At 33.1% G+C, this 16,071-nt stretch overlaps 1 protein-coding gene across 11 annotated transcripts in view; it reads right to left on the reverse strand.

Annotated features, from left to right (window-relative positions):
- The window catches only part of CHD1 (chromodomain helicase DNA binding protein 1), an 88,614-nt gene that overhangs the window by 6,400 nt on the left and 66,143 nt on the right, over positions 1-16,071 (reverse strand). For 4 of the 11 annotated variants that reach the window (XM_089909145.1, XM_022592230.2, XM_030759671.2 and 1 more), the window contains 4 exons: positions 12,318-12,414; positions 11,300-11,351; positions 10,576-10,786; positions 7,565-9,034 (listed from right to left, as the gene is read on the reverse strand). In XM_089909145.1, the coding sequence (XP_089765271.1) occupies positions 8,689-9,034; positions 10,576-10,786; positions 11,300-11,351; positions 12,318-12,414 (706 nt within the window). In that variant the 3' untranslated portion in view covers positions 7,565-8,688. The other 7 variants (XR_002647177.2, XM_089909147.1, XM_089909146.1 and 4 more) reach the window with 7 other exon arrangements.

Genomic DNA, 16,071 nt, shown 5'->3' on the forward strand with positions numbered 1-16,071 from the left:
AAAAGATTTGGCAGGTACTTTACATAAGACATACAAATGGCCAAAAAGCACATGAAAAGAGATCAATATCATCAGTTATCAATAAAATGCAAATTAAAACCATAATATGACTGCATTACACAACTATTACAATAGCTTAAAAAAACTTGACAATAGCTCATGCTGACAAGGATGCAGAACAACTGGAACTTTCATACATTGCAAAGTGACACAGCTGTTTTATGTAAGTTTGGTAGTTTCTCTAAAAGCTCATTAAGTACTTGCCATATGACTTACCAACTCTTTTCCAAGGTATTTACCCAAGAAATAAAAACATATGCAAAAAACAACTTGTAAAGGAATGTTCAAAGAAGTTTTATTCATATTAGCTAAACACTGGAAACCCATTTGTGAGGTGAGCAGTATATCCATACAATGGAATTTTACAAAGTCATAAAAAGGAACGAACCACGGATATATGCAACAACATGAACTAATCTCAAAAACACTATGTGGAGGAAAAGACAAAGTGCATACACTGTATGATTTTTACTAATTTACATATTAAACTTGTTAGACAAATCTAATATGTAGTATTTTAAAGCAGACCAGTAATTAGTTTCCTGGGCTACCGTTTAAGTATGGAGATTGACTGGAAAGGGGCAATGAAAACTTTTGGAGTGACGAAAATATTCTGTCATGAGTATGTTATATATTTCTCAAACCTCACCGAACTGTGCACTTACAGAGCATGCAACTTATTGTACATATATTACACCCCAGTAAAGTTGACTCAAAAAAACTCTCATTTGAGAGCTTCTCTTCTCAGGATGTAAATAGCTCCAAGAGAACATTCCTCCTGTCCTAACAAGAAAAAAGATGGTTAATCTAAAAAAAAAAAAAAAAAAAAAAACATAGTTTTTCTTGAACCCATTAGAAAGCAGAGGTCACCAGGCAACCAAGTGAGCTGAATTATAAAGAATGGCAAGACTCTCCAAGAGGAGCTAATATACATTAACTGTATACTATATTTGACATATTATGACAGGAAGAGAGAGTTTTGTAAAGCAGGTAAGAAGAAATCAGTTCAGTTTGAATGAATTCTTAAAGACTGTGTGTGGGCTACTGCTGTGGTTTGCAAATGCAGCAAAAACACAGGGATGCTTCAGGAAATTCTAAATTTTCAAGGGAAACACAGTGACAAATATCTATTGGCCCAAAACAACATTAACTACCAGCTTGAGATGGTTCAGTTTCATCATTATATCCCATTACATTGCAAAACTGTTTTTTGATGGTTTCTTTGATAAACAAGTACTGGGAGAAAATCAGTATGAAACAGGTGATAAGGGTGGCTGTCTCCAGTCTGATTCCATGATCTGAGAAGTTGTACAACAGGTGCACATATCCCATGAAAAAGTACTTAAGGTTATTTTAAGAATAAAAACCAAATATTTTTCTTTTAATACTCCAAAAACTAAGATTAGAAGGGAACTTCCTTAACATGACAAAGGTCATATACAAAAAAACCTATGGCTCATACCATACTCAGCGGTGAAAGACTGAATTCTTACCTTTTCCAACCCAGATGGGAATAAGGTAAAGATGCCTATTTTTACCAACATTATACTAGAGGTCATTGAAAGGACATTAAGGGAAGAAGAAAAGGCATCAAGATTGTGAAGATACAATTTTTTTCTTTTCACAGAAGATGTGTTTATCTACGTAGAAAATCTCAAAGAATCTGGAATTAGAACTAATTAGTGAGTATAGCAAGGTCACAAAATAAAGGTCAAATCCAAAAAACACTGAACACCTAAAAATTGAAATTTAAAAAAACATAATAGTAGAAAAATATGAACTACTAAGGGGTAAATTTAACAATATATGTGTAAGATTTGTACACTGAAAAACCACAGCATGTGATGAAATTAAAGACCTAACAATGGACATATATACTGGGTTCATAAGTCAGAAGCCTCAATATTGTTAAATTGTCAATATTCTCCAAATTGATTATAGATTTAATATAATCTCAATAAAGATCCCAGCAGGCTTTTTGGTAGAAATTGAGAAGTTAATCCTAAAATGTATGTGAAAAAGCAAAGGAATTTAGAATGCCAAAACAATCTTGAAAAGGAACAAAATTTAGAATTCATACCACTTGATTTCATGATTTATTATAAAGTACAGTAATCAAGATAGTGTGGTGTTAGCATAAGGGCAGAAATATAAATAGGCCAGAATAGGGAGCCCAGAAACAGACCCACAGGTATATGGACATCTGATTTTCAACAAGGTGAAATAAAAATTCAGTGGAAGAGGACAGTCTTTTCAATAAATGGTGCTGGAAAAATGGGATATACATATTCCAAAAACAAACTACGAAAACCCCACCCCAACATGCAGTTTTGATCCATATCTCATACTACATACAAAAATCAACTTGAAATGAATCACAGACTTAAAAGCAGTTCCTAAAAGTATAATCCTTCTAGAAGAAATCATAGGAGAAAAAAATCTTTGTGACCTCACATTAGGCAAAGATTTCTACACACAAAGAATGAATCGTAAGAGAAAAAAATGGATAAACTGGACTTTATCAAAATTTTTTAAATTCTGCATTTCAGAAGACTGTTAAAAAAATGAAAACACAAGCCATAGAGTAGGAGAAAATCTTTGCAGCTTATCTGATGGATGACTTGTATCAACAATCCTGTTTTATAAAGTTGGAAAAAATGTGAACAGATACTTTACCAAAGAGATAAGGATGGCAAATAAATACTCTAAAAGATGTTATCACTGGTCACTAGGGAAATGCAAATTAAGTTACCACTGCATGCTTATCAGAATGGCTAAAATGCTAAATGCTCACATGAGTAGAGTAATAAGAACTCTCATCTATATCTGGTGGGAACATAAAATGGTACATCCACTTTGGAAAATGGTTTGGCAGATTTTTATAAAGTAAAACATGATTTACCATACCACCCAGCAATCACACTCCAAGGTATTTACCAGAGAAAAATGAGAATATGTCTATCCAGAGACCCTTACATGAAATGTTTATAGCATCTTTATTCATAACCCAAAGACTGGAAACCCAGTTGGTGAATGGTTAGAAACAAACTGTAGTACATCCAATACGAGAAATGCTACTCAGTAATAAAAAGGAGGGGATTTTTGCTATTTCACTTGAGAAATATTGCAAATGCAACCTATTTCTCTTGCATTATAGTGTCTTTACAAGTCATGTTCTTTACTTGTGAGTAGGAAAAGACAGTGGCATGCCATCTAAAAACATATTTCCTCTCAAAAGATAAAATAGACAAATCAAAATGTTTTATATTTTCCTACTACATACCACATCTCTGAATATCTTTTCACAAAGTATCATTAAATTTCTTAAGTAGCCATAAATAACAGAAACCAATTTTTCATTTATATGTAAGCACATGCATATTATTTATAACAGTGGAGTTAACCTCTATTATTCAAGTCAATAAATATTAAAATCCCTATAAATACTACTTGGGCCCTTCTCTGCCAAGTTTAATTTATGGAAATGACACTTAGTTGTTTCTCTATTTCTCAAGTGTCTCAGGTGATTTGTCAGGTTTAAGAACTGGAAGATAGTAAACAGACTCTCGTAATAGAGGTGCTGATAAGGCATACAAAAGTTTCCAATAATACTAACAGATCACGTAACAATGACAAGAAAGAAAAGTTTGGTAATACTAGCCATTTACGGAACACAGCATTTCTGGGAGACATCAAAATAATGAAAAAAACAGATATGTGAGGCACTGTTTTAGGTGCTGGGGATACATCAATGAACAAAATAAAGGCCCTACCCTACTGGAACTACATTCTAGTGAAGAGACAATGACAAATGAAAATAATAATAATAAAGTCAAGTAATGGTTAAGCATTAGAAGAGAAAGCAAGATAAGGAATGTAAAAATAAGGGCAGAATACTAATTTGGAGACCTCAGATGACATTTGAGCTGAGATCTGAATTAGGTGAGGGAACAAGTTTTCTGCAAATCAGGGATAAAAATATTCTTAATAGAGGAAACAACAATCCAAAGACCCAAGAGTGTTCTCGGGTGTATTCTAAAAACAATGGAAGTAACGTGAGTGAGGCAAAACAAACAGAAATAGCTAGGGGGAAAGTGTCATAGATTAGTGAGCTGTGAATGCCGAGTCCATTTATCAAAAATTATGGAACATTTGGAAGTTGGTTTTTTTCTTTTTTTTTTTTTAACTGTCAGTAATGGAGAAGAGTTGAATCAAGTTTTATTAAAAAAAAATTTTTTTTGCGGTATGAGGGCCTCTCACTGTTGTGGCCTCTCCCGTTGCGGAGCACAGGCTCCAGACGCGCAGGCTCAGCAGCCATGGCTCACAGGCCCAGCCGCTCCGCGGCATGTGGGATCTTCCCGGACCGGGGCACGAATCTGTGTCCCCTGCATCAGCAGGCGGACTCTCAACCACTGCGCCACCAGGGAAGCCCAAGTTTTATTATTTTAAAATTAGGTATCTATTAGATATCTAAGTGGAGATGACTTCATGGGGGGAGTGGTTGAAGCTGACGATACTCAGCACAGAAATGGAAGGAGAAGGAAAAACAGTAAAGCTGTTGAGACAGAGAAAAGAAATTCGAAAGTTGTACGCTAGCAATACCATAGGAATTCCAAAAAGTAAAAAGAACTGGGCAAGAGGCAAGACGTGAGCAAATAAATAATAAAACCACACCTAGACTTAGCACAGTGAAACTGCACAACACCAGAGACAAAGCAAAGGTTTTGAAAGTAAACAGAGAATAAAGCAGTAAGTGCCAATTCAATTCCATAGCTCATTCTACAGACTGGAAACCTAATGGCAGCCTACAATAATGAAATTACAATGCAACCCACATTTCTGCATGTGAAGTATGTATGTCATCAATACAATCGATTATCCTTAGCTCATTTAATAGAATCATTATAAGCTAGGGAGCTTCTTGAAACTGTTTATACCTCTTCAATTTAATATTTAGATCAAAACTCAAATGTAGAATAGAATTTGGAATTAAATTAGGCATCTCCTTCATTTGGGAGTTTGAACTACCAATCCCATTTCAAGTAAAGGTTGGGTTTTCTGGGGTTTTTTTTAACTGAAGGACAAGATGGCTAATGGCCTTTTACAATAGAAAATCTGGCACATGAAGCCCCACTGGAGAACTTGTATACATACTTGAAAAAAATCTGAAAACTATTTTTTAAATTCTACTTTACCAAGTAATCTCATCTTTCATTATTTAACATAGGTACTATTTCCTAAATGTAGGTCTTTCTTTATAAAGAATCCAAAGATTTTCTGTAATAAAATCTACCTATTAGGTAGGTGCTAAAAAAAAGAAAAAAGAAACAAAATTAGCGTAAAGCATTCTGCAAAATCACTATCAATATATAGTCATTTCCAGGAGAAAATGTAATTTCAGTTGAATTATTTTCTTTTAAATGTCTAAAGTAAATGCCTTAAGAATTTAACACAGAAGTTTTGACACTGTCTCGATATTTTTGTTGTTGCACTATTGCCTAGTTGCTTCCTTTTAAACATGTTCCATCCATCAATCTTGCATAAAGTGCTGCAATAATATGTAATAGGTTTTGTTTGTATTTTTGAATTGAGTCTTCAATGTAAATAATCTTGTTTGATAGAGGTATCTATGTTAATATGCTTGAATGTATCAATTCAGAAACATTTAAAAATATTTTTTTGCATTATTTGCTAAGTAATGAACTACTCAAAATTTTAACAGTTAAGCCATATTAAGCAGTTTACATTTAACTTTCAGATGAAGCTGGGAAATTCTAGGGAAAAAATCCTATGTTTTAATGATTAGTTGCTTTTTCAAATTCCCCCACCTTAAAAACCCTCATAGAGTTATCTATAGTCCAATGATCATTTTCTAGTCAGAAACAGTAATGTGGTGCAAAGACAGAATTATGCCATTTACCCTTTGTGCATACTCTTGATAAATTTCAAGGAAATGAAATCTGTGTAAACCAGCCTATAATCTACACAAAACTTTCATTACTTAACCTCAAAAAAGATCACAAAAGGGAAATTACATATGTAATCTATGTTTTATGCAACTTTAAGGTTCTAATTTTATTAAGCCCACTCACTGTGAAGTTAATGAATGAATCATTCACCCTCATTTTCCACAGCTTCCCAGTCTGAAAATTATCTAACATACCCTAAGCAAAGAATATTTTCTTTATACGCAAACAGGCCATTGCTTTTAGTAAGAATCATTTATTGTATATTATTAAGGTGGAGGGTTAATTGGTACAGTACTATGCATAATCTCTCATTCTCGAAAAATTAAACACAAATGGATAAAAATGGCAGATCAGAATGAGCATGTAAAAAGACAAAAATTAAGCATATTTTATGGAGAATTTTTCCTGTTATATGTATGTACTAATGTTCTTCTTCATGTGTCTTAAAAAATTTATGCCTTGTTCCTTTTCTACATAATTGCTGATTCTTTAATGAACATATTTTCCATCAATTAATAAATGTTACATACAGTTTTAGATTTTTCATTCAACTCAGCTATTAGTTGACTGAAATATTCAACTAAACGTAGCATTATTAAGAAAGTTAGAGCCCATTCCATTGTCTCAAAAATGTAATACTGTTTTATGAAATTTTCACAATAGGATATAATGCAAATGTCCCAGCTACAAAGTGATGAATTAAAAATGCCAACCCTGATCTGTTTGCTATGTTAATATTATGATTTTATTAAGCATTATAATTTTTTATTAATGCGATCTTATAGAATAAATCATTTATACTAATAGTGGAAAAAAGTGAAAAAGCTTAAAAAATGTGTACCAGCACTAAACTGTTTTATCACTTTTATATTTAATTATAATCAGATGTTTAAAAATTTGAGTTATTTCTCTTGTTACCTGACATACCAGGAAAAGACATTCAGGGTAACTCTGGGGCGGGGGGGATAAAGAAGCTCTGTTTTGTACACGTAGTGTAAATTTTAGACCTAATTGGATAAAAGGAAAATATTAAAAAATATATCTATGGACAAATTTCTGTACATCACTCCCACAGCTAATCAACAGATACATTTAAGAATATTATAGGAATATATCAATATACTTATATTTGTCAGTTAAGGTTCAAATTTGTTAGATCACAGCACACATCCAAGAAGGTACGCCACATGATTAAAAAATTCCCACTGAATATAACAAAATAAAAAAATCTGTAAATAAATATAAGGCATTCTAAAATAATATCTGCAGAAAATCGAGTCCAACAGATTTCTATGATCTAAATTTTACTTCATAGATCCATATATTCTTCAAAATAGATTTAATTATAGTGCTACACATTAACAATATTCAACTGCTTATCAAAATATCCTTTTCTATAAGCTAAATGTTACTACTTAAAAAAAAAAAGTTAAGTGCTTGAGGGAATAAGAATGCAGCAGAAAATTACAGGAGCCCACATATCCTTTTTCTTAAATTTAATTTGTAATATATAAGGTTTTTATATACAATCAGTGTGCATTGTAACAGTTTTTATTAAAAGTCAATCAAGTTTATCTAAAATGTTACCTGGCTGCATAGCACATTTGACATTATTGCCCACATGAAAAGGAAAACAAATGGATTTACAATAACTTTTGGCCATTTGGATTCTGAAAGTGTTCATACACCTACCCTTTTAAACCAAATGCATCTGAAAAAACTGTTTCCAGAGCATGCAGTTTAGATTTTACATTATCATCTCACCATTTTGTTACACAATATTGACTAAAAAAGGGAAAGGAAAGAAATAACATGTATCTAATAAAATAGTCAATATAAAAAGGACTAATGGAATTAAGTGGCCCCTTTCCCCATTTTTTTACATTCTAAACAATGATTCCATCAACACAAATCATTAAAAAGTGTTATTACACTGATATATATATTTTTAAATGATAAGAAGGCCTGAGTTGGTAGGGAAAGGAACAGTCAAAAAAAGCCTGAGAAGGGGAAGGAAGTAAGGAAAGCTCATTTAATCCATTTACAGTAATTTACAGCCATTGTTTGTGTGTGTAAAAAGGCATAATAATAGATCACAAACAGGAAATTCCTGGCTATTTTACAGATATAAGTACAGAATTTAAATATTCAAGCTTGTGATGAAAAGCGGCAAGGTGGTCGCAGTGTACATGTAAACAAGTAGCTTTGGAAAGTGAATAAAGTCCTTGAGTGTGTTTTCTTTATTAAGAAAAGAACTCTCTTTCATTCCTTCCTGAAACAAGATCACAGGTCAGAGTAAAGTTCATATACAAACATAATTTAAATGGATGTCAGTCTAAAACCACTGACTTAAAAACAGTTTTATCCAGCCTATATGGAAGGGCAGTGTTGAGGTCCCTGTAATAGTAAACATTTTCCATTTCTTTAAAAAAGAAAAGAAAAAGTACTACAATATTTGTAGTACAGTGCAGCATAATCCTTAAATATAAAAATATTTTCTCTTCTGTTGGGATAATAGACCTTGCATCCTGGAAAGAAGTAACAATACTGCTACTGATAGAAGATCTGTTTATATCTTTCAAGTCATGTAAGGCAATTACTGTGTTGGTTTATGATATATGGCTAAAAGAAAAGTCCAGAAAGACACTATCAGTTTTTGTTATGTTTTCCGACTACTCCAGGTATGCTCAGGTGTACTTCTGTGTTCAATTGAGTGTTCAAATGGAGATCTGGAGCCATAAGGAGACCTCTGATCTAGTGGTGATCTAGAGCCACTACTGGAAGCTCTATGGTCCAACTGCCAATCTGAGTGATACCTATAATCCCTGGAAGATTTATGGTGTGTATATTCAGAACTTGACCGATGGTCTGAATGCAACCGATGATCTGAATGAGAACGATGATCAGAATGAGTTCTGTCTTTTAAACTTCCTTCCAAATTTGACCTGTGGTCTCTACTCCTGTGATCATCCAGTTTTCTGTGTTTCTCTCTATCACTATAGTATCTAACAAAAGAGAAATTAGGAATTTTAGTTAAATTAATAATGCTAATTAAATGTTTCCAAATAAAATCTTATTAAAAATAAAACAAAATTGCTTTAAAGCATACTTTTAATTTATACAAATTCAGTGTTTCATCACAAAACTTTATAAGTGAGCTTAAAAATCACTGGAAATATCTCTGCCTGCCTTTGGAAAAACTATTCCATTCATTAAACTAAAGTGAAACCATACAAAGCAATTCAGGTAGCATCTAATTTCTCAAGCTCATTTTAGATTAGTTGCTACATTTTATTCTATGCATCATTTGTATTAATACATCTTAACTACCTGAAAGTTGGAATTAAGATAACTACATGAATCTAAAATACCCCTGAAATCAGAGCCTTTTATGAACCTGTAAGCAGGAAAAAAAATAAAAGCCTCTAAAACAGTCTATGAAATAAATTTGTAAAAGAGAATTTTTATTGGTTGGTGATGCCTATTAAAAGCTTCCTTAATTTGATTACATAAATATAGTAAGACTTGATATATGTCATTGTGAAATTTACTCCATACATAAATGCGGCAGTTGGCTAAAAAAAATTATGGCAGTTTAATGAAAAGTAATCTCTAAAATGTTTGCCTTTTCAAATAAAATACACCAAACAAAATTTAATGGTTTTTGGTTCACAAAAGGTCCTTATTATAAACAATATAAATTGTTATGTAAGTCTGTGAAATTACAAACATTTACCACAACAAATATGGCTTTTCCTTTTCATTGTGTGCCTTTTTCCAATTTTAAGAGCCATTATACAATTGACATGTTTATAATGTGGCTGTGTTTCTCAGAAATTACTGCAGTGAGCACAACTAAAATACAAAAAAACCTACTCATTTCCTTATTTCTGATCTTTACTTTTACTCTTCTCAGTATTTTTGTTTGGCTTACAGTAATGATCACTATAATGAAAATATTCCCTTACCAACAAAGGAGTAAAATATATTGTTATTATATTCCAGTTGTTTACTACTTAAAGACTTCAAAAAAATAATAATATATGGAGAAAACTTCCTGATTTCAGGACTATCTCAGATTGCTTTAAGTTTAACCTCAATGAATTGTTTTCACATAAATTAATTATTCACATAAATGTTAGTTTTTTTTAATGGAATAGAATGTAGAATTCACCACCACCTCACTTCAGCCACAGTCCATCAATCTTTTATTTTACCTTACTTACTACATTTTGAAGAGTATTTGAGCCAATATTCTCCAAAACCAGCAATAATGAATCCCATGACTTACAGAACTCCCTACACTAAACTTTTTCTTATTGTATACTTTGATCTTAAATTTATAATTAAAAATCCATTTTTATAGAGAAATTCAGCTCTTAACCAAAAGAACTATATTTCAGTTTTTCTTATTTACAAACAAAACATTTACCTTACGTAAGACTTATTTTGATTACCTGAAGACTGAATTGGCTGATAAAGTCAAATACAACAAATAAAATAAAGAAGACATCAATAAGCAAAATTTTAAAACTGTCAAGTTTACCTGCTGTCTTGCTTGTAGTGATCCCAATCACGATGATCTTTACCATTACTAAAAGAAGAATAGGGTCTTTTCCTAGAGTCACTCTTTTTATAAGAATCTCCCTGATGTCGGTCTTTATGATGATCATGATATTGAGATAAGTGCCTATCAGATGAGTAACTGTCCCTGCTGCTATCATCATGATTTGTATTCTCTTTTAATCTTTCCACATCTGTTAGATAGAAGTGTCCAACTTTTGTTAATGACTTAAAAAAATACATGGTAAACAAAAGTAACTTCACTGCTAGATTATAAGAACTTTTCAACTCCAACTAACAAAACCAGTTCTCAAATACAGGCAGTTACAGCATTTAGAAATGGCTTTACAAAAGCCACACTAAGGCTTAGAAATAGGTTACTTTAATCTGAAATGTGAACAATCACAACCGAAAAGTATAAGGCCCTTTTCCTTCTCAGAATATATTTTTGTGACTCTTACACAGAAAGAATACATTATTATTCCAAACAATGTTTTTTAAAAAATATGTTCAACAATTATTCTATAATTTTCTAGAAACTGGTAATAGGTTTATTTATGGGAAAGTTAATAATAAGCTAAAAAGGATTATTAAGATACTAGATACAATATAATAACATGGGTATATATCATCTAAAACACCCCCCGCCAAAAAAAAACCCCAATTTTAAAATTTACTTTCCAAAACAATTAGCAAGACTTACTTACCTGGATTTCTAATCACTTGAGTATTCAAGTTGCTGTTCTGGTCATTATTTTGCTAAAATAAATGCACATAGGTAAGAATCTTTTAAGTGGCTTCAAACACCCTTATAAAAAACAGGATACAGAAAACCCTTATGCTAAAAGAAGTTCTCACTTAAGATATTAGAATGTATAAATGTAATATTTGCAGATATTTTTTAAAAGTATAAACTATTTGTCCCATGACTTTTTAAAAAGTTTGACTTTGAAATAATTTTAGACTTACAGAAAAGATGCAAAAATAGTACTGAGGGTCCCCATATGCTTTTTACCAGATTCTCCTACTGTTAATATCTTATATAACCATGGTATAATGATCAAAACTAAATAATTAATACTGGTACAATACTATTAACTGAACTACAGACTTTATTCAGATTTCATATTTTTCCACTGAGATCCTTTTCCTCCAGAATCCAATCTGGTACTCCATTACACTCAGTTTTCATGTCTTCTTAGTTTCCTCCAAACTGGGACAGCTCTTTAGGTTTTTCTTGTCTTCCATGACCTTGACACTTTTGAAGAATACTAGATAGCTATTTCATAGAGTATTTCTCAATTGGGGTTTATCTGATATTTTCTCATGATTGGATTGAAGTGATACTTTTTTGCCAGGAATTCCACAGAAGTGATGTACCTTTTTCAGTACACAGTGCAGGGGGTTCATGATGTCAGTATGTCTTATTACTGGTGACATTAACTTTGATTGCTTGTTTAAGGTGGTGTGAGGCAGGTTTCTCCTCTACAGAGCTATTATTTTTCTCTTTGTAATCAATAAACATCTTGGAGGAGATACTTTTAGACTATGCCAATATCTTGTTTTCTTGCCCACTCATTTTAGCTTCCCTTGGAGGATCTTACCTGCAACAAATTTTATTGTGAGATTTTCTATTTCCTTTATTCCTTCTACATTTATTAACTGAATTCTTCTGTAAGGAAAAATGTTTCAATAACATAAAGAAAAAATGATGCATTCATTTACCTGAGATTCCTGCCGTTTTTTAATAGCATGCTTATATAATTTATGTAATTTTCTTGCATCAAACTCAGTAAACTTAGATACAAAAATCCACAGGTTTCTAGAAGAAGAAAAGGCAAGTTAGTCTGGTGGAAAATATTTAGCTTTTTAATGAAATCCCTTCCCTCTACACAGAAATACACACATCTTAGCCCTCTATGGAACAAGGTCTCAGGAGATTATTTCTAGCATTTTTTTTTAAACTTCATATATGGATAAGATTCCAAATAAAACTGGACATTGTTAACTTTTACTTCTCTTTCAAATTCCTTCATTTTACAATCTTTGGATTTGAAAAGTAGTAATCAATCCTAATTTGAAACCAAAGGGAAGTAAACTTACAAATCAGGAAGGGACTCATACTGTGGTTCAGATTAGATACAAAAGGGATAAACTATGTTAATAGTTTGAGTAAAGATACCATCAGATAATATGGATTAAGCCTGTGAATGAAAGGTCCTGAATAATGCATTAAAAAGCAACTGTCATTTTATAATTGTGATGTAATCATCATGAGAGTAACATGATCAGACACTATAAACCAAGGACAGTATTGTATCTTTAGGTCTCTCTTCCCATCCCAAGGCTGGGGTCAGTAATTGATCATGGTACTCCTTCATGATAAATTCAGATGCAGTCTCTGAATCCTTCTCAACACAGCTTCCTCAGAGGCACTAATAATCAGTGACACTTGAGTTGAAGTCTATCTGCCATCACTGAAAAAGTAACAGCTTCATATATTTACAATTTTTTCTTGAACCACTAGCTTTACAGTAGGTATGTTAAAGATTTTGAATCTTGCTTATATAAACAGAGGAAAGAAATTACTAATTAGCCAATGATGGAGGTTTAGTGGACTACCCAATATCAACATCTTTGCTGAGTCAAGCAATAGATTTTTTTTTTTTTTTTTGCGATACACGGGCCTCTCACCGCTGTGGCCTCTCCCGTTGCGGAGCACAGGCTCCGGACGCGCAGGCTCAGCGGCCATGGCTCACGGGCCCAGCTGCTCTGCGACATGTGGGATCTTCCCAGACCGGGGCATGAACTGGTGTCCCCTGCATCGGCAGGTGGACTCTCAACCACTGCGCCACCAGGGGAGCCCCAAGCAATCGATTTTAAGTGATTTTTTTAAAAATAATAAAACTCTGTGTGTGTGAATAATGACTTCCCAAAAGAAAGCCATCTCTCAGGATATTAATGGAAGAAACAAGGCATAAGGAAGCAAAAATTCTTAGCTAGAAAATAACTATTCTTATTCTTTTTTATGGGAGAAATAAAGTTATACAGAAGCACTTAATTGGGGGATTTTTTTTTTTAAGATTTATTTGTTTATTTATGGTTGCGTCAGGTCTTAGTTGTGGCACGTGGGATCTTTCGTTGCGGCATGTGGGTTTTCTCTTCTCTAGTTGTGGTGTGCAGGCTCCAGGGTGCATGGGCTCTGTATTTGCGGTGCGCGGGTTCCAGAGTGCGTGGGCTCTGTAGTTTGCGGCATGCAGGCTGTCTAGTTGAGGTGCGCGAGCTCAGTAGTTGTGGTGTGCGGGCTTAGTTGCCCCACAGCATATGGGATCTTAGTTCCCTGACCAGGGATCGAACCTGCAACCCCTGCATTGTAAGGCGGATTCTTTACCACTGGACCACAAGGGAAGTCCCAATTTGGGGATTTCTAAACAGCTGAGACATATTTCTCTCAAATACCAAGCATCAATTGCCTATGACTACAAAACATACATTGTTACAAAGGCTTGAATGAGATAACTGTATAAAGTACCTAACCTGTGTCTGGCTAGGTACTTTATACAGTTTTTATATTTTCAAAGCTCTTTTCTATTACTTAATTCCACAAATAACCAGCCTTTAGGTAGGCACAGCCAATGTAGCAGACAATTTTTCAAATAAATGAACAAATGGGGTAATGAGGCTAAGTGACTTGCCTACATTCATATAGCTAGGTAAGGCTAGAAGGCAGGGCTCTGGCTCCTAATTCTCTTTCCACTAAGATGAGTAATTCCCAGCCTTTTGATTTTGGACATTGATATGTGTGAAGAGCTGCTTGCTAGTAAACTCCTAAGTGTTAGTAAATTTTGGAAATCAGAAACCTGTGAGTCATACAATAATTGCAAAATTATCCCAGCGTATGTGCATACAGAGATGGATATCTGGTGATTTTCTAAAAGAATTCTTACCAGTGTTGTTAAGACAGTTGTGGCTTTCTCAAGTGTTTTCTTTCCTTTTTGTTTTATTAATTATAAATTATCATTTATAATTTAGTTTGTGACAGCTCTTTGCTTAACTGTGTATATGATGATACCTATTCCTCATCAATATTTTGATCTATAATTTTACAAAAACTAGACTATAAAATTGTACTGCAGTTTAAAGAGCAGTCACCCAAACCCTTATATTTAATGTGCATATATGTGTGTAATACTCTCAAAATTTGCTTCTATAGTGATACTTCATATATTATGGCATATTAACAGGCTTATCAAGTTATAAAGACTAATATTAGCAGGCTATTTTAAACTAATGGGACATTTTCACAATACATATGCACAGACTATTTTGTTTCTTAATTTTCAACATCATGAAAATTTTCATACATCAAGATAAAAGAACTTTACAATGATCAACCATATACCTAATACCTAGATTCTCTAATTAGCATTTTACTGTGCTTGCTTTATCACATATGATTCCATTATGTCCATCCCTCTGTCAATCCCTCTAGTTTTTGTTTGATACATTTCAAAGAAAAATAGGTGTTAGTATATCTCCCCCCTAAATGCTTCAGCATGCATATCATTAACTGGAGTCAATATTATTTAGTTTTTTTCTTTTGAAACACTCTTTAGATTATACTACTCTCGGTAATCAATTATCAGTGAAATGAAAGAATGAAGAAATAGCTAATACTGAGTCATGAAAAATAATTCTTTCAACAAATTTGATAAAAGTTTATCAGATAGCAGTTGGGAAAATTAAATCATTCCTAAATATAGTAAAATCCTTGTAATTTACATCTAACTTAATTAGCCAAATCCTATTATTATCCATTGTTTGACATTAAATTAGAATAGCTTATTTAAAAATTAAAGTATCAAAACGCTGATTAAAAATGGGCAGAGGACCTGAGTAGGTATTTTTCTAAAGAAGACATACAAATGGCTGACAGGCACATGAAAAGATGCTCAACATCAGGGAAATGCAAATCAGAACCAAAATGAGATATATCACTTCACACCTGTCAGAATGGCTATCATAAAAAAGGAAAAACAAGTGTTGACCAGGATGTGGAGGACATGGAGCCCTCATGCACGGTTGCTGGAAATGTAAATTGGTGCAGCCACTATGGAAAACAGCATGGAGGTTCCTCAAAAAATTAAAAATAGAGCTACCATATGATCCAGCAATTCCACTCCTCCGTACTTTTCTGAAGGAAATAAAAACACTAATTCGGAAAGATATATGCACCCCCATGTTCACTGTAGCATTATTTTTTACTATAGCCAAGACATGGAAGCAACCTAAGTGTCCAACCATAGATGAATGGATAAAGAAGTGGATCTCTCTCTCTCTCTCTCTTTCTTTCACACACACACACACACACACACAAATATTACACTGCCATAAAAAAGAATAAAATCTCGCCATTTGCAACAACATGGATGGACCCAGAGGGTATTATGCTAAATGAAATGTGCCAGACAAAGACAAA

Source organism: Delphinapterus leucas, chromosome 3, assembly GCF_059928025.1.
Source record: "Delphinapterus leucas isolate spDelLeu-1000000601 "Yukka" chromosome 3, BTC_Dleu_Yukka2, whole genome shotgun sequence".
Lineage (NCBI taxonomy): Eukaryota > Metazoa > Chordata > Mammalia > Artiodactyla > Monodontidae > Delphinapterus > Delphinapterus leucas.